This window comes from Phyllostomus hastatus, unplaced genomic scaffold (assembly GCF_019186645.2).
Source record: "Phyllostomus hastatus isolate PE091 unplaced genomic scaffold, TTU_PhHast_1.1 phas_contig_86, whole genome shotgun sequence".
Taxonomy (NCBI): Eukaryota; Metazoa; Chordata; class Mammalia; order Chiroptera; family Phyllostomidae; genus Phyllostomus; species Phyllostomus hastatus.
Window position 1 is genome coordinate 68,035,133 of NW_025333977.1, and position 26,465 is coordinate 68,061,597.

Consider the following 26,465-nt stretch of genomic DNA (forward strand, 5'->3'; position numbering starts at 1 on the left):
CGAGGAGACAAGTGGAGATAGGTGATGGATGGTAGTGAAATCAGGCTTGTTCATTCATGTGTGTATATTCAGCAAATGCTTAGCGCTTGCTAGTGTTCAGGTGCAGGGTTGTACTGCTCAGTCTGAGCTTCTGCTTTGTTTAATTTTCCTCCATTGTGTCCCTCCCTCACTACACTGAGTGTAAATAAAAAAGTTAAATAACAGATATTACACATATTTATATATTTGATTTTTGTTTGTTAAAGTGGCACAATGTATTAGCACCTTTTTTGAGTATATTTATATCTCTTGATTGTATGTGGTGGCTATCAAACATTATTAAGCAATAAGCTTCCCTTTTCCTTTTCTGATGGAAATTCATTGACCTGGCCTTTTGTATATAGGGCATATGCCAGAAAGGGCCAACTCCAGAGAGTAAGAAGAGAATGAAGGAACTGAAGATGAATGAGAATGATGGCTTCTAATTTATCAGAATATGATCTTACTACCAGGATTTTTAAAAATATTACTTAAAAATTGATCAGAGTATCTAGATAGCTCTTGTTAAATAGTAAAGAGGAAATAACCAATCATTTAAGGATTGTGATTATTATGCTTTTTTTTTTAATCTTCACCTGAGGATATTTATTGATTTTAGAGAGAGGAAGGGAGAGGGAGGAAGGGAGGGAAAGAGAGAGACACACATCGATGTGAGAGACGAACATCCATTGGCTGACTTCTGTACATGCTCTGACTTGGGATGAACTGGCAAGCCAGGCATGTGCCCTGACTGGGAATCGAACTGGCAACCTTTCAGTTTGCAGGCTGGCACTCAATCCACTGAGCCGCACCAGCCAGAACACTACTCAGTGTAATTATTTTGAAACTCATCCATTATTTTTTGTGTATCAGTAATTTGTTACCTTTTATTGTTGGGTGGGTGGTATTCCCATTTATGAATATATTACATCTTGGGGTTTTGGGTTTGTTTTCAGTTGGTGATTACAAAGAAAGCTGTTGTGGACATTTATGTATCAGTTTCTGTATGAACATATGCTTTCATTTCCTTTGGGTAATAAGAGTGGAATGGGTGGGTCACATGATACAAATGTTGTTCAACTTTTTAACAAGTTGCCACACCATGTTCCGAGATGGCTGTACTACCAGCAGTGTGTTAGGGTTCCGGTTTCTCCACATCCTCGCAACACTCAGTGGAGTCCGTCTTTGTTAACTGTAACCATTCTAGTGGCTGTGAAGTGATGTTTTGTTGGTTTAATTGCATTTTCTTAGTAATTAATGACATTGAGCACCTTTTCATATGCTCATTTTCCATTAGTATATTTTTTTGGTGAAAAGTATACTCATATATTTTTGCCCATTAAAAAAATAACAGTTGTTTATCTTACTGAGTTGTACAAGTTCTTAATGTATTCTAAATATAAATTCTTTCTCAGGTATGTGTTTTGTATGCATTTTCTCCCAACGTGTGGCTCGTCTCTTTATTTTCTTAATGATGTCTTTTGAGGAACAGAAGTTTTAAATTTTGATAAAATTCAGTTTGTCATGTTTTTGACTATGCTTTTGGTGTTGGATCTAAATTTGCCTGATGCAAAGCTACAAAGATTTTCTCCTACTTCCTGTAGAAGTTTTATAGTTTTTAGATATTACATCTAGGTCTATAATCTATGTTGAGTTAATTTTTGCACATGACATACATGGATCAAAGTTAAATTTTTTGCATATGTATGATCCATGATTCCATCCCCATTTATTTAAAAGATTATCCTTTCTTGTCTTTGTATTTATGTTAAAATCAGTCTTCTGTATGTGGTGGGTCTATTTTTTACTCTTTCTTCTCTTTGATCTATTTGCCAATTTTTATGCCAATACCATGCTGTTCTGGTTACTATAAGTGTTATAACAAGTCTTTGAGTCACAGAGTGTAAGTTCTTCTACTTTCTTTTTCTAATTTGGTTACGCAAGGTCCTTTGTCTTTCATATAAATATTAGAATCAGCTTGCCAATGTCCACAAACAAGGCCGCTGGGATTGTGATTAGGATTATGTTGAGTCTATCGACCAATTTGGGAACAATTGTCATTTGAACAATATTGAGTTTTCTGATCAATGAACATGGTATGTCCCTCCATTTATTTAGATTTTCTTCAGTTTGTCTCAACACTGTTTTGTAATTTCAGTCTGTACATCTTACACACCTTTTGAAATCAGATTTATCTATTTCACTTTTTTCATGCTATTGTTAATAGTATTTAAAAAAATTCTAGTTGTTCCTTGTTGGCACATACAACTGATTTTTATATATTGACCTTTTATCCTGCAAGTTTGCTAAATTCACATATTAGTTCTAGTAGTTTTTTGTAATTCCTTAGGGTTTTCACATACTAGATGATTATTTCATCTTCAAATAAACATAATTTTACTTCTTATCCCCCAGTTTGTATGTGTTTTATTTTTTTTCTTGCCTTATTACACCAAATTGACGGTTTCACAGGCTGTGGGCTCCACAATTATGAAAGGAAAGTATATTTCCCAAAGAAAGACTTTGCTCTATACTGGATTTCTGTGTACTGGGTAAGATGCACAGCCTGAGCCTGAACAGGGTTACATGCAGATTAAACACTGGTGTTTCCTTCTTCAGGATATGAGTATTGTCACCCCCTTTTCTCTTCTCCCACCCTTTCCAGGGCAGGTTTTCCTTGCTAAAAGAGAGGCATTTGTAGGTTAGTTATTTTCTGAAAAATAGAAAGTAAAGCCTACATAGAAATTGTTTGATAAGGACAGGACTTCTGAACAGGTCCACTTCTAGGCCAGGTAGTGAAGTATGCGGCATTTGGTGAAGGTTTGCCTTCCTCAATATCTTCTCCTGGAATCGTGCTGATTTTGCTCTTCTCTCTACTGCCTGCAGTGTCCTATCTGGGTTTCCTCTCTCTGAGCTGCATGAATGCTGCAGACTCACCCACACCCACCTCCCTACTCTCCTCTATTGAAATATGTGGTCCAAATTCTATTGTTCAAAATTAGTTCATTGGACTTCCTTGTCAGATAGCTCCCAGTTGAAAAGACATTGGATAAATTAAGGATGTATTCTCTTTCCAGAGGGAATTTTTACAGTTTTGTTGATATGTAATTCACATACCATACAATTCACCCATTTAAAGTATAGAATTCAGTATTTTTCTGGTATATTCATAGAAACCTGTAATCATCACCACACTCAGTTTAAGAGCATTTCATCATTTTAAAAAGAAACCCCACACTCGTTAGCTAACACTATCTTACCCTGTTTTCTTCCCTACTGCCCTCCTCAGGCCTAAGCAACCATGGGACAATCTCTTTTCCATCTCTTCAGAATTGCCTATTCTGGATAAGTCATATAAGTGAGATAATATAACATGTGGTCTCTTTGGCTTCTTTCACTTAGCGTACTGATTTTTAAGGTTCATCTGTGGTGCAGCATGCATCAGTAGTTTGTTTTTTCTATGGCTAATAGTTTATTGCATGGATATGCCACATTTAGTGCATCCGTTTGTCATTTGATGGGCATTTGGGTTGTTTTAATTTCACTTGGGTATGTACTTGGGAGGAGACTGTCTGGGTGATATGAGGAACTGCCAGATTGTTTTCCAAAGTAGGGGAACCATTTCACATTCCTACCCACAGTGTATGAGGCTTCTGATTTCTCCATGTTTTTGCCAGCACTATGATTTATAGTGTGAAGTGTCTCTTGGTTTTGATTTGCATTTCTATAATGACTAATAGTGTTGTGGGTCTTTTTATATGCTTTTTGATCATTTGAATATTTTCTTTTGAAGAATAACTTAAGATCCTTTCCCCATTTTTAAATTGGGTTGTCCTTTCACTTTTTTTTTTTAATTTAAAGAAACAATTTATTGAAGAGCTAAAAAAATTCCTAAAAGATTGAGTTTTCCAGGAAATTGTAGCTATACAATGCATTGCATCTGTCATGTTAAAACATGCATTAGACACAAATACAAAAACCATAAAACAAGCTACCACTCTTCAACAATCTGAGCAATAGTAAAATGCCTAAGGACCAACATGGATGATTTGCAAAGGATGGGTTATTTACTTTAAGTGCCAATTTTTTAAAAAAGGAGCAGAAATAGATGAGTGTGTTTACTTACATTCACTGAATTGGACTTTTGGCACTAGGAATCGGAGCATTCTGTCATACAGCATTAACACATGTTATGTTATAAAAAAATGCATCCGTATTCAAAAGCAGCTTTGTTACTAGGCAACAGAACGCTCTACATTATGTCTAGAACACTCTACAGTGTGTCTCTTCATTGTCCATCAGTACACTGATAGCAACATTGAAATGAAAGAAGAAAAAGAAAAGGAGCTAAAACCCCTTTTATTTTCTCTATTTAAAATCAAACAGAAAATAAACATCAATTCTTTTATACACTGACATTTTCTTTTTCTTTTTTTAATTTTATTTTAATCATTGTTCAAGTACAGTTTTCTCCCTTTTACTCCCAATCCAGCCCCCCTCCCAACCCTCCCCAGTTCCCTCCAATTACCACCCTCCCCCTAGTTTTTGACCATGTGTCCTTTAAGTTTGCTCCCGTGAACCCTTCCCAATGTCCCCTAAAATTCCCTCTTCCCTCCCCTGTGGTCACTGTCAGCCTCTCCTCTATTTCAGTGTCTTTGGTTATATTTTGCTTGTTTCTTTGTTTTGTTGTTTAGGTTCATGTTGAAGGTGAGATCATATGGTATTTTCACTGCCTGGCTTGTTTCGCTTAGCATAATGTTTTCCAGCTCCATCCAAGCTGTTGTGAAGGGTAGCAGCTCCTTCTTTCTTTCTGCTGCATAGAATTCCATTGTTATACACTAACATTTTCAAAGTACATCATTTGTACAAGAGAAGGACTAAGAACAGAAACGTGTTACAGAGATCCAAACATAAGTGTAAGTAAGTGCCTCACACAGTTATCCAGTAGTACTCAGAGGGAGCCACTTCATAATCATTGGCATGAAACAAAGTTGCAGAATTCTGTGTCAGGTATTTTAGGAAATCAGGAAGATAATGTAGTAATGAAACAAGGCCCTTTTCATCAAAGACGTACAGGCGCACATCGCTCCCATCCTTACAAATAGTCTCAGTAGATGTGGCAGTCCATGCCCCTGGGTGTGTCAGGGTGGTCTGCGAGGATTTCAGCATACTGCGGTCTCTCAAATTTGTAGAGTAGCTGAGTGCCCAACAGTACATTAGAGTATTCCTATATCCCTGCTTCCTTTGTCCCGACTTCATTAACAGCATACTCCTTATTACGTGTTTCCTAGAGGTTTCTTGTAATTTGCAGAATCCTCCAGGATGGATCCACATTCTTCTTTGCAGGAAGATAGAAGAGCTGTTTCTGCTGGTTAAGTCCCAGTCATCAACAAGCTGTTTTAGTTCTTCAGGTGTCTTTAACTTCAACTCTGTTCAAGAATGCTTCCTAGTTTTGAACTGTAGGATCCACTCGGGCTCTTTTCCTGTGAGGAAGTTGTGATGTCTGTCTCACTGGTACTGCCACCATCTTCATTTCCAGGTGTTTCCTGTTTGTTCTTTTTTGTTTTCACTTCAACATTTTTCTGTTGCAGACCAGATGTCTTGTTTCCCAGGGAAGCCCCTCTCATCTTCCCTTCTGCACACTGCTCCTGATAGGCTTTTTTGAAGTTCTCACTGTTTCTGCGATCAGTATCCACGAATTTGAATTATCTGCTCTCTGGAACCCATTCATCCCAATTGTATTCCAAGTACTGTCATGTGTAAAGTATTTCATTTGTTTGACCCTTGTGGCAAACAACACACTTTGCTTCATAAAGAAGAGGCCTATGAAAGGACAGTGCTTGCTCACCCTCCTGGAATTTAGGGTTTTGAGTCTTGTTTCAGCACCATTTATAGGGATTCACGGGCCACCTCCTCCTTCTCCCAGCACCCTGCCTGGCTCCTACCACTCTCCACCCCTCCCAGCTCAGCCTCCCCACAGTGGGCAGCACCAGCTCTGCAGACCGGGCGCTGCTTGCCAGCTCCCAAGCACCTCACAGCGCCAAGGCTGCCTTCACTTTCTTGACGGTGTCCTTCATGGACAAATTTTTTTTAAAATTTTGATGACTTTCAATTTATTTATTCTTCTTTTTTCAAAATTGTTTTGGCTATTCTGGGTCTTTTGCAACTCCTTTGAGTTTTAGAATTAATTTTTCAATTTCTATAAAGAAGTTAGCCAATGTTTGATAGATTAGTTTGTAGATATTGCCATTTTAATAATGTTAAGTCTTCCAATCCATGAACATAGGAAGGTTTTCCATTTATTTTAGATTTTCAAGGAATTTTTTTTGTTTTTAGCATATTAATTTTTTACTTCGTTTGTTAAATTTATTCCCAAGTATTTTATTTTGTTTTGTTTTGTTTTATGCTTTTATAAATTTAATTGTTTTCTTATGCTCATTTTTGGTTTGTTAATTGCTGATGCATAGACATGTGTCTGGTTTTTGTAGACTGACCTTATGTCCTGAAGTCTTGATGAACTCATTTATTAGCTCTCTTAGTTTTTTTTTTTTTTTAAGATTTTATTTATTTATTTTTGGAGAGGAAAGGGAGAGAGAAAGAGAGAGAGAGAGAAACATCAATGTGCAGTTGCTGGGGGTCATGGCCTGCAACCCAGGCATGTACCCTGACTGGGAATTGAACCTGCGACACTTTGGTTTGCAGCCCATGCTCAATCCACTGAGCTATGCCAGTCAGGGCCAGCTCTCTTAGTTTTTAAGTAGATTTCTTAGGATGTCCTTTATTCAAGCTCATGCCATCTGCAAATATAGATAGTGTTATTTTTTCCTTTCTGCATTTGATATTCTTTATTTCCTTTTCTTACCTAATTGCCCTGGCTTGAACCACTGACTTTTATTTTTCTTACTGAAGTTTAGTAGATTTTCCTGAAAAAATGTTTATTCACTTGTTGTATGCCTGTAGGACCATTTCTAGACATTTTGAATGGCTAGTTTTTAAATAATTTCTACCAGTTTTGCTGGGAAGTAGGTCCACGTAGCTCTTCACTCTCTCGTGTTGGAAATAGAACTCTGGGGTTTGCATTTTAACAGACAAGGTATAAAATGGTTAAGCTTGAGTTAAAAGAATGAATTTCTAGTGGAGATATTTTAAGCCCAGCACTTATTGCTGAGGGCTTTTTGTAGGAGGTCGGCGACATCCCCTGAAGCATGATTTGTTGGAGACAGCTTATGCTGTTCTGTGAATCTGTGAAAGAGAGCGAGAGAAGGCCTGCTGTCAAACTTGGTATGATTCCTATCACTTCTGGATGCTCCAGCTGCGTTTATTCATCATATAATAATGTTTTTCTAAGAGTTTGTGAAAAATTGTAAACATACAGAGTAATTGGAAGAATAATATAGTAAATACCATGTTCTTACCACCTGGCTCTATACTTAATTTTATTATATTTGCTTTATCACATATTTATCTATCCAATCATCTTATTTCTTGGATGTATTTTAAGTTAAAGACAACAATACATTTTTCCTTAGACATGATAGCATGAGTATCATTAACTAGAGCTTAATATTTGTTTGCCTTTTTAAAGGTGCAATGTATAAATCTTAAGCATACCATACAGTTTTGACTAATGTACACACAGGTATAACCCAAAACTCTCTTAAATTTTAGGACAGCATCACACCAGAAAACTCCCCTGTTCTCTTTCCCAGACAAGCATCCCTTCATTCCCCATCCACAAGGCAAAGAGTCTTCTAATTTTTTTTAAACCACAGCTTAGTTTCAACTGTCTAGGTCTTTATTTAGACAGAATAGTATTTACTCTCGTGTAAGGCTTCTTTCATTCACTGTTGGAGATTCACCCATGTGGTCACATTAATTAGTAATCTGTTCCTTTGGATTCCATCGTGTGACCTTTTGTTTGTTCTCTTGTTGACGGATACCTGGGTTGTTTCTGTTTTTAAGTTATTATTAATAAAATTGCTCTGGTATTCAACATAGTCTTTCTGTGGATATATTCTTACCTCTTGCATCCTGAAGGAATACCTGCAGGGGGGATATTTTTGGGTCATAGTTTTGGTTATATTTACTTATATAAGAAATTACCTATATTTTTTCCAAAATACTTGTACTATTTTACATTCTTGCCAAAAATGAAGTTTCTGGTTGCTTCACATCATTGCCAAAATTTGGTGTTGTTGTTGTAAGAAATTTTAGTCATTCTGGTTCATGTGTCAATGCTTTAATTTACATTTGAAGACAAATTACTTCTCCCCACAGTCACTGGCTGTTTGTGTCTCTTCCTTTGTGATGTGTCAGTTCCAGTCTTTTGCCTATTTTTAAAAATAGAATTTTTTTCTCTTTTAAATTAGTGGGTTGTAGGAATTCTTTTTTATTTTTAAGTAAGATTTTATTTATTTATTTTTAGAGGATGAGGTGGGTGGAGAAAGAGGAAGAGAAACATCACATCACTGTGTGGTTCCTCCTACTGGGGACCTGGCCCACAACCCAGGCATGTGCCTTGACTGGGAATTGAACCAGAAATCCTTTGGGTCGCAGGCTGGCACTCAAGTCCACTGAGTCATACCAGCCAGGGCAGGAATTCTTTAAATATCATAAATCCAGTTCTGTGTCAGATATATGTATTTTGAATATTTTATGCCAGAGGTATGGCTTGCTTATTCATTTTTATTAATAGTGTCTCTGATGAGCAGAAGTTTTTAGTTTTGATGAATTCTAATTTCAGTTTTTTCTTTTGTAGTTGTTGCTTTCTGTGTCCTGTCTACAGAATCTTTACCTATACTTAAATCATGTAGATACTCTTCTGTGTTTTCTTTTTGGACCTTCATAGTCTTAGCTTTCCTATTTTAAATTATTTTTTCTGTATATTGTGAAGAAGTGATTGAGATTTATTTTTTCTTTCTTTATAGATATATAGTTATTTGGTCTCATAATATTTTTTTGTACTTTCTCAGAATCACCTCATTTTATAACCAGATATTATAGACATTCACTTTTCCGTGTTTTTACCAATTCTGACTTTCACTTTTGCATTGTCTTCTGGTCTTTACTGAATTTTCATTTAGAAGTTTAAAGAAGAAGAAGGGAGCAGCTATGACTCTACAAATGATCAGTGCTGCCTCAGTCAGGCCCTGCCAGACTGTTCTGTATGTTGTAGGGTCAAAAGTTCTAAAGAGTACTAATAAGTATATAGTTTTCACTGAAAGAGAATTTAAGTTTGCAGCCCAAGCTTCAGTTCAACCGTGAAAAACCAGCTGATAGAGATACCTACAATACTCAAATATTTCACTCTCTGTTAAAGCTTCAAAGTTGATTTTTTGTCTCAGATGGTCTTTTTGCATTGCACAACTGTCAGAAGACCAGAATGCAATATTATAATAACATCTGACATTCGTGTAGCACTGTGCAGTTTATCAATTACTTTCACAGATAAGGTGAGTAGGGTAGGAATTATTTATAGCATAAAAAAGATAGATGAATATATCCAGGTATTGACTGCCTGAGTAATTTCCCTATGGTTATCGAGCTCGTACTTGGCAAACCTAGGGCTAGAATTTAGATCTTCTGAGCCTGGGAGTTTAGGGGCTTCACCTCAATATGCTGCCGGATAAGTATTCTGTCTTCTTGAGATGAAAAATAATTTCTTTGATCTCTGTCCATTTATACCCTTCTTTCTCTCTTATTACTCCCCTCTTCCCTCCTATCCCAGTCTGTCTATTGCCCAGTGTCCTGCATCTGGCCACTGAAATGGTTACAGGACAGCAGGACACTGAGTGATATACAGAATGTGCAGATGGCCTGCTGAGCATCCTTTTGGATTTCCTGCTATGGAACAACTTAGCAGATAGATTCAATTAGTTTTTATTTTACTACTGTAGGGCATTTCTCCTGAAGAGCATTTTTCTGTTCTTTTTAGTTCTCATGTTTTTTTTTTTTAAATTAATAGATTTTATTTTTAGGGAAGTTTTAGGTTTACAGAAACATCGAGCAGAAAGTCCAGAGAGTTACCTGTGTGGCCACCGCCCCCACCACTTTCCCTTCTTATTCACACCTTGTGCCAGTGTCACATGTGTTGCAATGGATGGGCCAGTACTGACACGTGCCCTTCTCCAAAGTTCACAGTTTACATTAGGGTTTACTCTTCATGTGGGTTTTGACAGATGATTAATGGCATATATTCACAATTACACTATTTTGTGTAATAGTTTTATTGCTCTAAAAATCTGCTGTGCTCTATCTAGTCATCTCTCCCTACCCCAGCCCCTGGCAACTGCTGGTCTACTTACAATTTCCAGAGTTCTGCCTTTTCTAGAATATCATATAGTTGGCATCTACATTCAGATGGGCTTCTTTCACTCTTGCATGTCTTCTCATGGCTTGAAATCTCATTTCTTTTTATTGCTGAATAGTATTTCATCATATGGTTGTACCACAGTTTCTTTATCCATGCACCTACTGAAGTATGCTTAACATCAGCTCCACTTTTGTAAAACATAAACATGGATTTTCTTTTAAAAAGATGGGAAAAAACCTCCCTGCCTACTAAGAGGTGAATCAATCCCCTTTGTAAGGGAAAGGAATGGGGAATAAAAATTCTCTTCAGAACTGGAAAGTTTAAGTGGACATGCAGCTACAGAAGGGCTTTGACTAAGATTCATTCCCATGTCCCTCCAGAAAGGACAGTGTAGGTAAGAGTGTCTTAGGAAGCTGCATAAATAGGTCCATGCTCACTGTGAGGCCCCCAAAGTGTGTTAACATTTTATTAAAAGATCCCTCTGTCTCTTTTTCAGTGTGTCAAGAAGCTGTCTGGGAAGCCTTCAGGACTTTTTGGGATCGACTTCCTGGGCATGAGGAGTATCGTTACTGGATGGATTTGTGTGAGGGTGGAATCACAACTATATTTGAAATGGGCACAAATTTTAGTCAGTCTGTGGAACATACAAGCCTAATTATGAAGGTAAGTGTGGTAACAAGGGAAGGAATTGCTGGACTATTGTCAGAGTGTGTATATATAGCTAGGGCCTAAAGGAAAAAAGAACAAGCAGTAAATCCCTGCGTCACTCTGGCCATTATAATAAACACTGTGAATTCAGTAAGAGCCTCAGCCTTTTCTTTTTTAGTTTTTCTCCCAGCTTTTTATTTGATTTTTTTAAATTTAAAAATAAACAAAAAGAGTGGTAAAATGAAAACCTATACACTCTGTCAAATTCATCAATTAACACTTATTACATTTGCTTTATTGTTCTTTTTGTCCAGCAATTACACTCCAGCTGTTAAAAGGAAAAAGGCAAACTTGAACTCCAGTACATTGTAAATGAGATGGAGAAATGGTATGGGCACTTAGGAAACAGTTTGACAGTGTCCTACGCAGTAAAAATATACATGCCTTATGACCCAGCAATTCTAATCTTAGGTATTTACCCAAGAACAAATGTGAAAATACGCCCACACCAAGACTGATATGCAAATAGCATTTTTTAATTTTTTAACATATATTTTATTGATTATGCTATTACAGTTGTCCCATTTTTTCCCCCTTTATTTCCCTCCACCCTGCAACCCCTGTCCCACGAGCATTCCCCACCCTTAGTTCATGTCCATGGTTTGTACATATAAGTTCTTTGACATCTCCATTTCCCATACTATTCTTTTTTTTTAAAGATTTTATTTATTTATTTTTAGAGAGGGAAGGGAGGGAGAAAGAGAGAGAGAGAAACATCAATGTGCGGTTGCTGGTGACCTGGCCTGCAACCCAGGCATGTGCCCTGACTGGGAATCGAACCTGTGACACTTTGGTTCCCAGCCCGCGCTCAATCCACTGAGCTACACCAGCCAGGGCTCCCATACTATTCTTAACCTCCCCCTGTCTATTTTCTACCTACTATTTATGCTTCAAATTCCCTGTACCTTTTCCCCCATTCTCCACCCTCCCTCTCCTGCTGATAACTCTCCGTGTGATCTCCATTTCTGTGATTCTGTCCTAGTTGTTTGCTTAGTTTATTTTTGTTTTTGTTTCAGATTCAGTTGTTGATAGTTGTGTTTGTTGTCATTTTACTGTTCATATTTTAGGTCCTTTTCTTTTTCTTAGATAAATCCCTTAAACATTTCATATAATAATGGTTTGGTGATGATGAACTCCTTTAACTTGACCTTATTTGGGAAGCACTTTATCTGCCCTTCCATTCTAAATAAAAGCTTTGCTGGATAGAGCGATCTTGGATGTAGGTTCTTGCCTTTCATGACTTGGAATACTTCTTTCTAGTCCCTTTTTGCCTGCAAGGTTTCTTTTGAGAAATCGGTTGATAGTCTTATGGGAACTCTTTTGTAGATAACTGTCTCTGTTTCTCTTGCTGCTTTTAAGATTCTTTCCTTAACTTTAATCTTGGGCAATGTAATTATGATGTGCCTTGGTTTGTGCTTCTTTGGGTCCAAATTCTTTGGGTCTCTCTGAGCTTCCTGGACTACCTGGAAGTTTATTTCCTTTGCCAGATTAGGGAATTTCTCCTTCATTATGATTTCAAATAAGTTTTCAATTTCTTGCTCTTCCTCTTCTCCTTCTACCCCTATGATTTGGATGTTGGAATGTTTAAAGTTGTCCTGGAGGTTCCTAAGCCTCTCCTCATTTTTTTTGAATTCTGGTGTCTTCATTCTGTTCTGGTCGAATGTTTCTTTCTGCCTTCTGCTTCAAATTGTTGATTTGAGGAAAGGGTCTGAGGGAAGGTCCTTCCTTTCACTGTTCCCTGTATATTTTTCTTTATTTTACTTTGTATAGCCTCCATTTCTTCCTTCATTTTGTGACCATATTTCACCATTTCTGTGATCATCCTGATTACCAGTGTTTTGAACTCTGCATCTAATAAGTTGGCTATCTCTTCATTGCTTAGTTTTATTTTTGGAGCTTTGATCTGGTCTTTTATTTGGGACGTATTTTTTTGTCTCAGTGTGCCTGAATGTACGTAGTAATGGGTGGAGCCTTATGTATTTGCCAGGGCAGGGCAAACGTCTTCTCTGCGTTGTAGTGCTGTATGTGGGGGAGGGGTCTGAGAAGGAACAATGGCGCTTGCTCCACTCTCTGCTGGCTTTCAGTCACTTCCCTTGCTACCCACAAGCAAATTGGGCCCTTTTGGTGCTGATTCCTGGGTGGGTGGGTTTGTGTGCATTCTAGTACCCTGTGGGTCTCTCCAACAAACTATGCTGGGAGTTTCTCCCACTGCCACAAATCCCACAAGATTTTACTGCCAGAGGTTTTAAGGCTTTATTTTCTCATGCTGGAACCCTGGGTTGGTTGCATGGTCTGTGTTCCTCCTGGTTTATCTCTAGTCAAATGTTGGAATGCTCAGTCCTCCAGCTGCTGCCTTGCTGCGAGTCTGAGTCCTTTCCACCCCAGCTGCCTATCTCTGCCCTTCCTACCAGTCTGGATGACTGTTTCTTCTTTAACTCTTTGGTTGTCGGACTTTCATACAGTTTGATTTTCTGGCTGTCTGGTTATTTTTTGTTTTTAAATTTGTTGTTGTCCATTTGGTTGTGTGAGGAGGCAAAGTGTATCTACCTACGCCTCCATCTTGGCTGGAAGTCCAGAGCCTCAGCCTTCTTTATAAATAGAAATATTTGGATATAGTACTCAGCAAAGATTTAGGCTAAAAAGTGTAAATCTCTGAGAGTTATTAAATATCTTATCCTATATCACAAAACCAGGTAGGCTGAAGCTAAAACCCAGACCCAGTTCCCTTTTCCAAAATCCATGTTTTTTTTTTCCTTAAACCAGTGGTCCCCTTCTCCATCATTACCAGTTTTGCATCTTGCAGTGGCTAAAATGGAATGGCTGTTCAATGAGTGAAAGAAATGTACACACATACACATTTATATCAGCACTATCCATTTCACTGTGTTCCTGATACAGAATCAACTGATGGAGCAGCAGATATATATGATGTACAGTTATCATCCCATAATAACAGCCTCTTGTGATGTTACATTGAGTCTACCGATGGTCTTCATTGGTGTCAGTTCAATGCAGAAATTCCTGATTTGGGGTGCAGTAAAGAAGGAAACTTTATTCAGTGTAAAATAGCTCAATTGTGATACAAAACTGTAAACAGTGTAAAAACAGTGTGGCTGTGTTTTGGAACCAGCTGGCCTTGGAGCCAGGTGGCACTGGGGCCAGGCCCTTCTCCAGCTAAACAACTCCATTCAGCTCCTCACTGGTCTGTTCTGCTCTACTCTGAGCCCCAGTGTGGTCTAATCCGCTTGAATGAGATATCTTCAGTGTTTCAGCTCAGCAGAGGATACACAGTCTAGAGTGGAAAAGGGAGGTTTGCTCCCAGAGCCATTGGGGAGCTGACGTATATAGACAGAAGTCTCTGCCCCTGGTCCCTGATTGGTTTGTCCTCATGCAAATGAGGCCTCCAATACCTTTTGCAGTTAGATTGGCCTAAAAGGCACTGTCCCAATTGGTTAGAATGGAGCTGCTCTGATTGGTTGGTGAAGAAGCTGATGGGGCTATAGCTGTGCAGTTCTGATTGGATGGGGAATGCCTCAGTCCTATTGGTTGAAATAGGATTCCAGGAACTCCTTTATAAGGGCTGGTTCAGATGGCGAGAACATAGTGCAGGCAGACAGTTCAGGGTCAGCTTCTGCCTGAAGTGCAGTTTCTTACAAGTAGAAATTTTAGTAAGTTTAGTTATAAAGGCATAGGATTGAATTATAAAGGCATAATTACCTTCAATAATTATTTAGTAGAACATTCAGACAAAGGTATAGTGTGTTATCTGGATTACATCTTAAATAATGACTACAAATTAGGTAAAGGAGAAGGAGTTTGAAGGGATGGACACTCTGGGCAGAGGGGACAACATGAGCCAAGTGTTTGTAGGGAATGACTTGGGTCAATATGTCAAAAGTGAAAGGAGATCAGACTGGAAAGATGGATAACTTAACAAGTTTGTAGTTAACACTCTAGAAAATAGGAAACTGTCAAAGGGTTTTAAGTAGGTGAGTCACAGGGGCTGGTAGTTTTCAATTAAAAAAAAGTCATTATGGTTTCTATACACCATAGGAGGGAATAGAGGGGACAAGACTGGAGCAGAGACCAGGTTGGATGCTGCTTCAGCGCTCCAGATCCGAGGTGATGCGGGTGCTCACTAGACCATGAACTAGACAAAGAGGGCATGCGAGACATCAGTGGGAAACAAGATTACTCATATGCAGTCTTGTTTGGTTGAAGTCATGGATTGGTGAGAGTGGGATAGGATGAGAGTGGCCCAAGGATGCTCCTGGTTTCTAGTTTGGATGACTAAAACCGAGAACTCAGGTGGGGAAGCAGCTTTGTGGGTGGTAGGTGGAGGGAGAATGAGTCCACTTTCAAAAGTGTTGATTTGAGCTGTCTATGAAATATGAATTGTTTGGTATTTAGATATAAAGATATGGACAGTGGTTATAAATATAGCGATAGGGATCACCAGCCTTGAGGTGGTAATTATAACCATGAGAGTGGCTGAGATTGTTCTAGGAGAATCTGTAGAGTAAGAAGAGCAGTGAGTCATTTAGAATAATAGTCTCTCCATTTTACATATGAGGAAGTTGAGGCCTAACACTAGAGAGATTTGAGGATTTGCCTCTGTGGGACTTGAAACTAGGTCTTCTGACTCCTAGTTATTAGTGTTATTTTTATCATATTGGTCTCAACAGAAAACCACTAATTTAGAGGGAATTTGGGCACAATTTGCTTTGGAATGTGACAGAGGCATAATCCAATAATTAATACAATTTGTCTTTTTGTATGAATTTTGGAGAAGCAGATTTGCCATTTTATCTATGTGTTTATATTATTCTAGGATAAGAGTTACTATAAATATGTCACATCACAAAGTACTTTGATTCCAGGTTCATGGGAGGTTAATGTGACACTACCAATCTCTAATTTTTGTAGACTATTTTGGAATGATTAGCAGGTAACATCTATTAATCTCTGCCCATTAAAAGAGAACATGGGGACTTTTGGGCACATAAACAGAGATTACATGTAGGGACGTTCTCACAGTCATAGAACAAACTTGGCATCATTAGTGCTTTGCTTTACTTATTTGTCTAGCTATAGAGAATAATAACATAGATTCTATAGTGTTAGGGCATTAGTGTTCTCTGTGCAACAAGTTTTATATTTACAGTTTATTAACTGTCATTAACTCAGTCTTTTTTTTTTTTTAAATTATCTTTGTTTTCCTTAGAAACTGGCATACACAAAGGAAACTGTAAGTGGGTAAGTGTTTTTTTCCCATAAGTTCACGTTTGGCAACAGAGATGTATCATACCTACCCCAAGACTCACCCGCAATGTAACGGTCCCTTTCTATTTTCTTGCCAGTTCCTGCAATGACCAGGCCTGTGGGTAAGTTCAAATGCTTTTCCTCATCCAAGGCCACTCCCTTCCCAGACCACCCCACAGCCACTGTGCTTGTTTACTGTCTCACCTCACCAGGAGGAAGACTTGTTCCTGTCTCTTGGGTGAAGAATTAGGTGTCAGGAAATGGAATGTGGGATGATCTACTGTTGTGGAGGCTTACAGGCTAATGATAAAATGGCTCTGAAATGGTACCACTTAGTGGAGGATAGTTCATTAAATCATGGGTAGTGGTGTGGATCACTTTATTGTGGAATGATAATTATGATTTTGAAGTCTAGGAATAGCACAGCCTTGATGAATCAGTCCTCCAGTGTTAGGAATTTTGGCTTCATTGACCTTTAGGTTTAGAGGTAAGGTCATTTCTGGCTCCTGAGCAGTACCAGGACAAACAGGGCATGGAAAGTGAGAGACTTTGAGCCTACAGGGGCTAAGATTTCAGGTTCTATCCATAGTCAGAATATCTAGATTATGCCAGCATATGGGGGATTGTTTAGAAAAGCACAGCTAGGGCATGAAATCCAGGTGGGGTCCAGGAGTTTGCCTCAGATTACAGGGAAGAACATTGAAAAACCAAGCAGGTGAGTCAGTGTCCAGAGATGCAGCCTGGGCAGCTGAGTCCAGGCAAAGGTAGAGCTGGAGTGTACGTGTGGGTGATAGCGTGGTGTATGCACGTTTCAAATCGAACAGGAGGAAATAGGAAGGTAATAGGCCTTTTGGTGGTCTAACTTATTCATATGGCTAATGTTGTCACTGAGTCTAGGCTGGGGCCAGAGACTGAGCACCTACTTAGGTGTGGGCACCTACTTAGGTGTGGTTTCTCGAGTGTGGAGTTGTCACCACTGTGAGGCAGAACTCAGAGCTCCCTTGTGGTTGCCATTGCAACACGCAGGCAGGGAACTAAGTAATCTAGTGAGTGCTGCCAGGGCCAGTGATCTTCGTGTTTGTACCCAATGAAAATGATCCCCATCTCGCAGAACTCATGTGGTTAAGAAGTCCATAAATACTGAATAAATATGGCTCTTAACCTGGAAGAAGCCTTGAAGTTTGCTTGGGGAAGTGGACATTGGAAAGATTGTAGCTTGTGGGCAATGACAGAGTGGCGGAGGGAGGGTTATCTGATGTAGGATGGGAAGTTGTGACAGTGTCGGAGGGTGGGTGCAGCTCCCGACGCGTGGGGGTGCACTGAGGTAGCTGGGAGGCGTTTGAGGTGCGGTGTGCATGTGCGCATGTGCGTTGCGTGTGTGTGTGTGTGTGTGTGTGTGTGTGTGTTGCTCACTTTAACTAGGCACTGTTTTCTGTATTCACCAGTGTTTCTTGCAGCAAAATTGCGTATACACAAAGGAGAGATTTGCATTATGCTCAATTATTTCCTAGTATATTAATCACATTGGAATGAATTTACAAATAAGCATCATTGCAGAATGGACGGTACCATATATTTTTATTGATAAAACACTGTATGAGGTATAAGAGGGGGCTCAAAGTATTGTTCACTATCCTTAGAAAATAAGGCATGTATAAAATTAACAGTACATCTGAATTAAAATGTAACTGAATTTTTTCATACAAAAGAATACTCTTCAACAATAAAAAAGGAATGAACGATGGATGCATGTACTTTGTGTGACTGGTAACAACACAGTGAACCTCAAAAGCATTGTGCTAAATAAAAGACATCAGACACCAGATACAAAAGACTGTATGTCATGATTTAAAAAAGATGTGTGTGTGTATAGATAGATAATTAAAATCTGAGAATTTAAAAGTTTTTGTCCTTTCCATGAGACTAGAGCAGACCAGGTTGGGCCAGGGTGGGAGTTGTGGATCCGGGGCGACCCTGAAGTTAGGTGACATGGGAGAGCTAAGAATTCACCAAGCCCATCTGTCTTTGACTTGAGTACTATAGTGATCCCTTAAAAACCCTTAATTTGCCTATCATTTTTTAATATTCAGATATATTTTTATGATTGTTGGAGACCATTTTCATATTCTTTTTGTTAAGAGACTCTTGTATTAGTTTTCTGTTGCTGCTGTAAAACTTGGCCACAAACTTTGGTAATTTAAAAGAACAATTTATCTTACAGCTCCAGTTTAAAAGTCTGGCCTTAAAGTATTATCACACCCGTGTCCCTTCTGGAGGCTCCTAGGGAAGACTGTTTCCTTGCCCTTTCCAGCTTCTAGAGGCTGACCATATTGGTTGGCTTCGGACCCCCTTCCATTTCAAAGCCAGCAATGGCTGGTCGAGTCTTTTTTCACAGTCCATCACTCTGACACTCTCCTGTCTCCCTCCACTGCATTTAGGGCTTCTTATGGTTCTATTGGGCCCACCTGATGCAGACACTGGCCCACAGTTTCTGTGGCGTTATGGATGAGACAAGAGAAATTCACACAGACTACTGAGTCCTGTGGAGGAAAAGGGACAGCGTGGCCACTCTCTCAAGGGGAGAGTGCCCCAACCCTTGCCTTGACAGGTGTTTATTGGCTTCAATTTGCACAGGAATAAAGTTCATCAGTCATTGTCAGACAGAAATTATTAAACAATAGATAACACTCAAAGAACTCTGAGGGCTTATTCTGAGTCAGGGTCAGATAGTTAAAGGGCCATAAAATTTTGGGGAAACAAACTCACTTCCTGCTTGGTCCCTTATTATTTAAATTGAGGGTATTAGCAAAGCAGGTTTCACAGGATTTTACACATTCTTTCTTAGGCCTGATCGTCCCAGGGAACCCACCCTTTCCAGCACAGGACTGCACTCACCTCCAGCATTGTTTCAGGCTTAAGGCACTGTTTCAGGTTAAGTCAGGCAGGGGAAGTAAGGCAGCCAAGAGATTGGGAGACTTCCTGCAGACAGAATGAGGACTCAGGCTATGGCAAAGCCGAGGGGCGAGGGTCCATCACCCCTTTTTCTGTAGCCCCCCATGTCCTTCCCTTGGGCTTCCCATGATCGTGCCTGTTCTAGGTCGTTTTTCCTTTAAGGAATCTTACCTGTCATTGGCTAACTGATCAAGCACTAGGGGCCAGGCAGAGTAAAGTGAAAGGAATAGAGGTGGTGCCCCTGCCAGGGAGATAAGCTTTGTCTCCTTAGTGGCTTCTGGTCCAAAGGTCACTCACTCAGCCTTAGCCATGGGGTGGTTATAGCTCCTGAAACCAGGCAGGGTGGTTCCCAACACCTGCCTGTAGAAACCAGTATATTTTTTTCCTACCTTAAGGCCAAATGATTAGCAGTGTTAATTTCAACCACAATTCCCCTGTGAGGAACATTATTCACTGGCTCTGGGGATGAGGATGTGGATGTGTTTGGGATGCCACTGTTCTGCCTACCACAATTCTTTCTGTAATTTAAATTGCTTATTCTATGGGAATTCTTACCCATCTGCTGGCATATGACTTGTACCAAATACTCAGCTATGTGCTGTTTTAAGCTCACCCTACTGTCATCTGCTAACTCTTAAACAACAGCAACAACAACAACAACAACAACAAAAACCCCAAACTATTTCCTTCCTTACTCAGGACCTTATATCCAGTCTTACCTTTTAGAAATCTCTGCCTGTCATTATTTCTCTCTTTCTCCTGGGTCTTCAGCTTGTCCTTTTAGTAACTCATCCCCATTAACATTTAAACATGCTCAAGTCTCTGCCGTGTGACCTGTTTACAAATGGCCTTCCCTCCAACACTTGTCTCCATTACAGCCTGACATCTTGAAAGCATCTCCACGTAGCTCCAGTTGCTGCTTAACCCCTGCTATCTGGTCTTACTGTCATATCCTCAATAACCAGTATAACGCTTGCACTAGGATATGTGCCCATTAAATATTTGTTATATGAATTAACTGAATTTCTGCCTAGTCACCCAAGTCTGAGGTGGCCTCTGGCAATAGTCTCAGTGCAAGGATTCTTCTTTGGGTTTTGTTTTTTTTTGGTACTTCAGTGAACTTACATTTGTAGTTGAGGGTGCCTGTCATATAGCACAAAGGCAAATATACATTTTTTTAAAATTCTGTGTGGGATGACACATGCCACTGCTTTGGTACACCCCATTTTCTCCTAGATTTGTTTAGCATTCCATACTTTTCATAATGCTTCTGCACATAATATTTTGTCTAGTTTCCACTAATACCTTTGTAAAATAGAGCAGGGAGGTGATTCTGTTTTGGAGATGAGGTTCTTCGGGCCCAGAGCAACCGAGATATTTTTCCTCATACATGAAGTTAATGACACATCTGGGACCAGCACCCGGGGTTCCTGGCTCTGTGCCTTGAGTTCTTTTGTTGCAGATTACAATGCAGATTACAATGACCAGAGTTAAGAACAAAACACAGCAAAGCATAGAAACTTGTCAAGGGTGGTAGTGATCTAGACAGGAGATTATGCTTGACTTGTTTCACTATTTTTTTAATGTACTTATTGATTTTAGAGAGAGAGAGGAGCGGGTGGAGAGAGAGTGTGTGCCACCGATTTCTCATTCACTTATTTATGTGTTCATTGGTTGATTCTTTTTTTCATCTTTCTAAAAAAGATTTTATTTATTTTAGAGAGAGGGGAGCGGAGGGAGAGAGGGAGAGAAACATCAATGTGTGGTTGCCTCTCATGCACCCCCTACTGGGGACCTGGCCTGCAACCTGGGCATGTACCCTGACTGGGAATTGAACCACCAACCCTTTGGTTTGCAGGCCCATGCTCAATCCACTGAGCTACAGCAGCCAGGACCATTGGTTGGTTCTTGTATGTGCCCTGACTGGGAATTGAACCCACAACCTTGGCCTATCGGAATGGTGCTCTAACCAATTGAGCTGCTTGGCCAGGGCTCACTGTATTTTTAAATTTCTGTTCCATGTGGCTATGATATGTTCTGACACAATCCCACCTGAATTCCATTGACATGATTAGGCTGTAGCAGTGAGAAATAAATTACGTGCTAGAAGAGCTGAGGAAATGAGACCATAGGGGTTTGTTTGCTGCAGAAATTAAACTAAAGGTCTTAGCTGAACAACTTCAAATTTGTGGTTTGGCCCAGAAATGAAGTAGCATCTCTGTCTCCAAACTCAACACAATTCTGTGTCCTAGTTCATTTTGAGTGACATCTTAGAGGAGCCCTGCAGGAGGCCTACCTAATGAGAATATGTGAAAGGATTCTTGTTGTTAAATGTTGTTTACTGTATTCTGAAAAGAAAGTGGGAGGGTGAGGGACTAAGTGTTGGAGTGTTAGAAAAGTGATCTGAATTACTGAGAGTTGCCCACTTACCATCATTAAAAAATGTTATTTTGAATTCAGTAAGTGAAATCTAATTTTACTGAGGTAAGCAAACTTCTCCATTGCGATTGCTTACTTAGAGAATTAGCATAAATTTGATTTTGATGTGGGGACAGTTTGACCAACTCCAGGTGAGGTCTGGTTTCTCTGGTCCTTCCAACTTTCTGTTGCAGTTACTGTGCTGTGCTCTGGACATTTTGTCTTCCTGTGACCCCTTTGCTCTTCATACCGGGCTGCTCTCCATAGCTCTCCCACTCTGACTGGGTTTCCCTTCCTTTTTCTGGGACCTTGCACACTTTGACTTTCAGGTTGTTTTGTTTATGTAGGCCACTCTCGTTGAGATAAGGCAAAACCACTGTGGTGCCCTTCTACAGACTGTGGGTCACAAAAGGGCCATGTTGTGAGGAATTAAAGTGGGTAACAATGAGGTTTCTGAAATCAGTGGGCCCACTTAACATTGCAGCTCTGCTGTTGGTCAGCTGTGTGACCACGGGCAAATCCTTAACTACTTCTCATTAGTTTCCGCATTAGTTTCCTCATCTGTGTAAATGGGGGTAACAGTATTTTCCTCCAAAGACTGAGTTATCTAAGATAAAGTACTTAGCATGGGGCTAGGTAATAGGACTTAGTAAATTTAGTTGCAATCATTCTTCTGTTATTATTATTGAAAAGGGAACTGGATACAGTTAGTAGTTTTAGGTATGACCTTGGGTTATAGTGCATTATTGTGTGACCCTGGGAAAATGACCCATTTGGGCCTCATTTTTTCATTTCACAAATGAGGATGTGAGAAGGAATTCTGCCCTGTGGACAATCGATAGGTCCTATTCAGGCCTGAATGTCTGTTTCAAATTCACCCAAATCCCATTTTGTTAGATCCACTTCCTGTAACCCAGGAAGCCTCCTGATGCTTCTCATCACCTAGGCCTTCCTTTGCTCATCACACAGCATGATGAATTGTCCTGATGATGTGTTTTTTTAGGTTCTCCTAGATGACAGCTCCTTAGTAACAGTTTCCTACAAATACTCTATGAATAACCTGTAGTGATAGGTTTGATGTAATGGTTTAACACAGGGTCCAGCACAAACAATGCCCCTTTTTTATTACAAAATATTTTATTATAAAGTCATAAGCATGTAATTCTATAACATAACAATATCACACTCAAGCACACCACGTGACATTTTAGGTGAAATGTTCAAATTGCTGTCCATCTCATGCAAGACATTCACGTACCCTTCCAGTCACACTCAAGCAAGCCTTACTTCTGCCGGACCCTGTGTGTTATTTTTTAGACAGTGTAACCGAATGCCGATGTGGCTGCCTGCTGCTCTGAAAGCCAGTACCAGAGAGGCAGGTGCTGATGTAGAGACAAGAGGTTTTACTCAGGTGCCGGCAACCTGGAAGATGGGGACTCTCATCTCAAAGCCCATCTCCACATCTCACTGCAGGTGGGGGTTTTGTAAGGAGGGAGAGGGACGAGGAGACAAAGACACCAGGGGAAGAGGCTGTGGACGTGCAGTCAGTATCCTTGCTGGTCCCGATATGAATATTTAATGTCAGCATTGTGAAGCTGGTCAGTGCCAGGCAAGTCCCTGGAGTTGGGCGATCTGCATCACCCAAAGTCGTGGTCATGGCTGTTTCTTGTACGAGCAGGAGCTGAAACTGCTGGCACCTGCAGTGTGCTTACAAAGAAACTACTGATATTCGGGTTCTTTTTATCAGTTTGTTAGTATATCTTACTCTAATTCCATTTTATGGTAGGTCAGAGTAGTATAAAGTTTTTATTCCCTGTTTCAATTGCATTTTTAAAAACCAGAAGAATCATTATGGTAAGATTTAAAACAAACAAACCAAACCTGTATTTTTCAAAATTTCTGCCAAAGTGGAGGTTTAGGGATCATAGCCGTAGTTAACTTGCCCCGCTCCAGCTCCAGGCATGTAATGTCTCTGAACTATATGTTATCTAATATTCATTTAAACTTCATATGCTATCCATAATATGGCCACATTTCTAAAAGTATTATTTTAAATTACATGTCAGTTGTTTCTTAGCTCCCCAGCTGCCTATACTCCAAGTAAAATTGCAGTTTCACGATGTTGCCATGACCCTGGCTGGTGTGGTTCAGCTGTTTGGGGTGTTGTTGCCTGAGCCAAAATACTCTGCATTTGATTCCTGGTCAAGGTCGTGCCTAGGACGTGCCTAGGTCGTGGGTTCGGTCCCTGGTCAGGGCATGTGCAAGAAGCAACCGATCAATCTTTCTCTCCCACATCGATATTTCTGTCTGTCTCTTTCTCCCTCTCTTCTCCTCTCTAAAATCAGTAAGCACCCTGGCTGGTGTGGCTCAGTGGATTGAGTGTGGGCCTGTGAACCAAAGGGTTGCTGGTTCCATTCCCAGTCAGGGCACATGCCTGGGTTGTGGGCCAGGTCCCCAGTTGGTTGTGTACGAATGTCAACTTATTGATGTATCTCTCGCACATAGATGTTTCTCTCCTTCTCTTTCTCCCTCCCTTCCCCTCTCTCTAAAAATAAATAAATAAAATATTAAAAAATATCAATAAGCATGCCCTCAGGTGACATGAGGATTAAAAAAAGATGTGTACCATGTTTGTCTGGAAACTTTGAGACAACCCCCTGCCCCACCCCTCAGTGAGCTAATTTAGAGTGGGGCAGTCTAAAGCAGTTGTTCTGAAGATGGGACTTGCTGGCACACGGGCAAGTCTGTGGGGGAGACTTTTCCAACTGTGACTGGATCACCTTAGGAGGCTGACTTGTGCCAAGTTGGAAGGAGTTTCAGTGGCTCTGGGCTGAAAACCGGTGTCATCACCGTCTCTTTTGCACCATCACCTTTGCAAAAGGGAAACGGAGCAGCCTGTTCCCCTCAGGGCATGTAAGGAGCTTTAAAGTTCTAAAACTTCCCCAAATTATACTATAATTCAATTTTTATATTTTTGAGTATGTGGAAATCTGGAGTGGCAGAAACCTACTTTCTTTCCTTTAAATAAAGTGGGGACTTTCTCAGATTATGTCTTGACCTTTGCGTGCAGCTCTGTGGTTGAAGGGCCGCCGGGAGGCCTGAGGTCTGCCAGCAGTGGGGCCTCTGCAAGTCGTCTCTCTGAGCTTCACTTGCTTTGTATAAAGACATTTTGTGATTTCTATGATCTTATAAGTGAGATAAGATTTGTGCTTGTATGTTCCTCTTAGAAGCCAGTGCTTTCCAGTCTGTACTACTTGTATTTATAATCATTTATTCTGCTTCCTATAGGACTGTGACTTTCATAGGCCATGGATGTTTTGTTCACAACTGTATGACACATGTCTTCTACCCTGCCATTGTCAATAGTATTTATTTATTCACTCATTCAAAAATATCTATTTAATGTCTGCTGAATAGCAGGTACTATTTAGTCTGGAGGAACAGCACGAACAGGGCAGGCAAAGTCCCTGGTCGCGCGGAGTTTAGACTCGTAAGGCAGCCCCATCCAACAGCGCTTTCCGTGATGGCGGGGTGTTCTTCACTGTGCTGTTCCATGTGGCAGCCGCTGGTCCCATGTGACTGCTAGGTGCTTGATATGTGACTAGTGTGAATGAAGAACTGTCATTTAAAGTTTATTTAATTTTAGTTAATTTAAATCGCTAACTATGTATAGTGACTACCATATTAGACAATGTCATTCTAGAGGATTAAGGGGTTGGAGATAGAGATAAAGAAATAGATAATAAATGAACAAAATAATTTCACCTACTGATAAGAACTGAGAATAAAACTGGGAGAAAAGGCATAATAAGTATGGGAATACTTTGTATAGTGTGATTCTAGTTGAGTACGAGTCAATAAATATAAAATAAATAAATGATGAATATCTATTGAATTCCTTTTTGAAAAAAAAAAAAAAAACAAACCCTCACATTTCTATCATTTTATTAACTCCAGCCATTTTTTTTTCCCAGCCTTGAGTTGTCGTCTCTCGTTCCTGTTGGTGAGACTTCCACATTGGGAGGTGTGCTTTTGTGCCTTTACATACTTTTCTTTTAAAATTATTTATGGTTTAACACAATCTTGCTCGCAATTGTTTTTCAGCTCTCATTTAAAAGGTATTGTGTTTCTCTGTCCATGTATGTTGTTTATAAGCCTCAAGAAAAAGTAATTTAAAAACAAATTTATGGTATTACATTGTGGGCACTTAAAAATCTTTAATTAATGAATATGGTACAAATCAGAAAACTGCTGAAAACAAATGCACGACCTAGAGAACTATTGTGAGGCAAACACTCTGTCCCCACTGCTCACGTCAGCAGGTGGAACCTTTAGGTTCACCACTTGTGATTTGTCTTGTGCAGTTTCCCAGAGCAAGGGTTGTCCCGCTTGCATTCTGTGGTGTACTTTAGCATGTTCCTTTAACTTCTCTATTTCCTGTAAATTGGTAGTTGCCTTCTTTATTATCAATTTTTTAAAAGCCTCTCTGTATTGGAAATTTCAAATGTATGCAAAAATGAGAATAGCATACTGAGGCCCAGCGTCAGCAATGATTGATTTGTGGTTAGTCTCCAGCCTTCTCCCATTTCCCCTCACTGGCTGTGCGACTTCATTCAGTATTTATCCCTGCTACTAGAGAGATAAATGGCGCTTTAAGGATAGGAACTGTGTCTGTGTCCCTAGCGTCTTGCATGAAGTTTGACATAGACTGGGTGTTCAGTAAATGCTTGTTGGATGAATGAATGAATCATAATTATTTCTTACTCTGAGAACACTTTATGCAAATGTGTCATAG

General features: G+C 39.8%; 1 protein-coding gene and 1 pseudogene across 5 annotated transcripts in view; one reads left to right on the top strand and one right to left on the bottom strand.

Annotated features, from left to right (window-relative positions):
- The window catches only part of IMPG2 (interphotoreceptor matrix proteoglycan 2), an 83,433-nt gene that overhangs the window by 1,729 nt on the left and 55,239 nt on the right, over nt 1-26,465 (top strand). For all 5 annotated transcript variants that reach the window (XM_045851942.1, XM_045851943.1, XM_045851946.1 and 2 more), the window contains exons 3-6: nt 10,827-10,993; nt 16,263-16,294; nt 16,399-16,422; nt 25,645-25,694. In XM_045851942.1, coding sequence (XP_045707898.1) covers nt 10,827-10,993; nt 16,263-16,294; nt 16,399-16,422; nt 25,645-25,694 — 273 coding nt within the window. The remainder of the gene's footprint in view (nt 1-10,826; nt 10,994-16,262; nt 16,295-16,398; nt 16,423-25,644; nt 25,695-26,465) is intronic.
- On the bottom strand, nt 4,948-8,048 carry LOC123826902 (annotated as a pseudogene).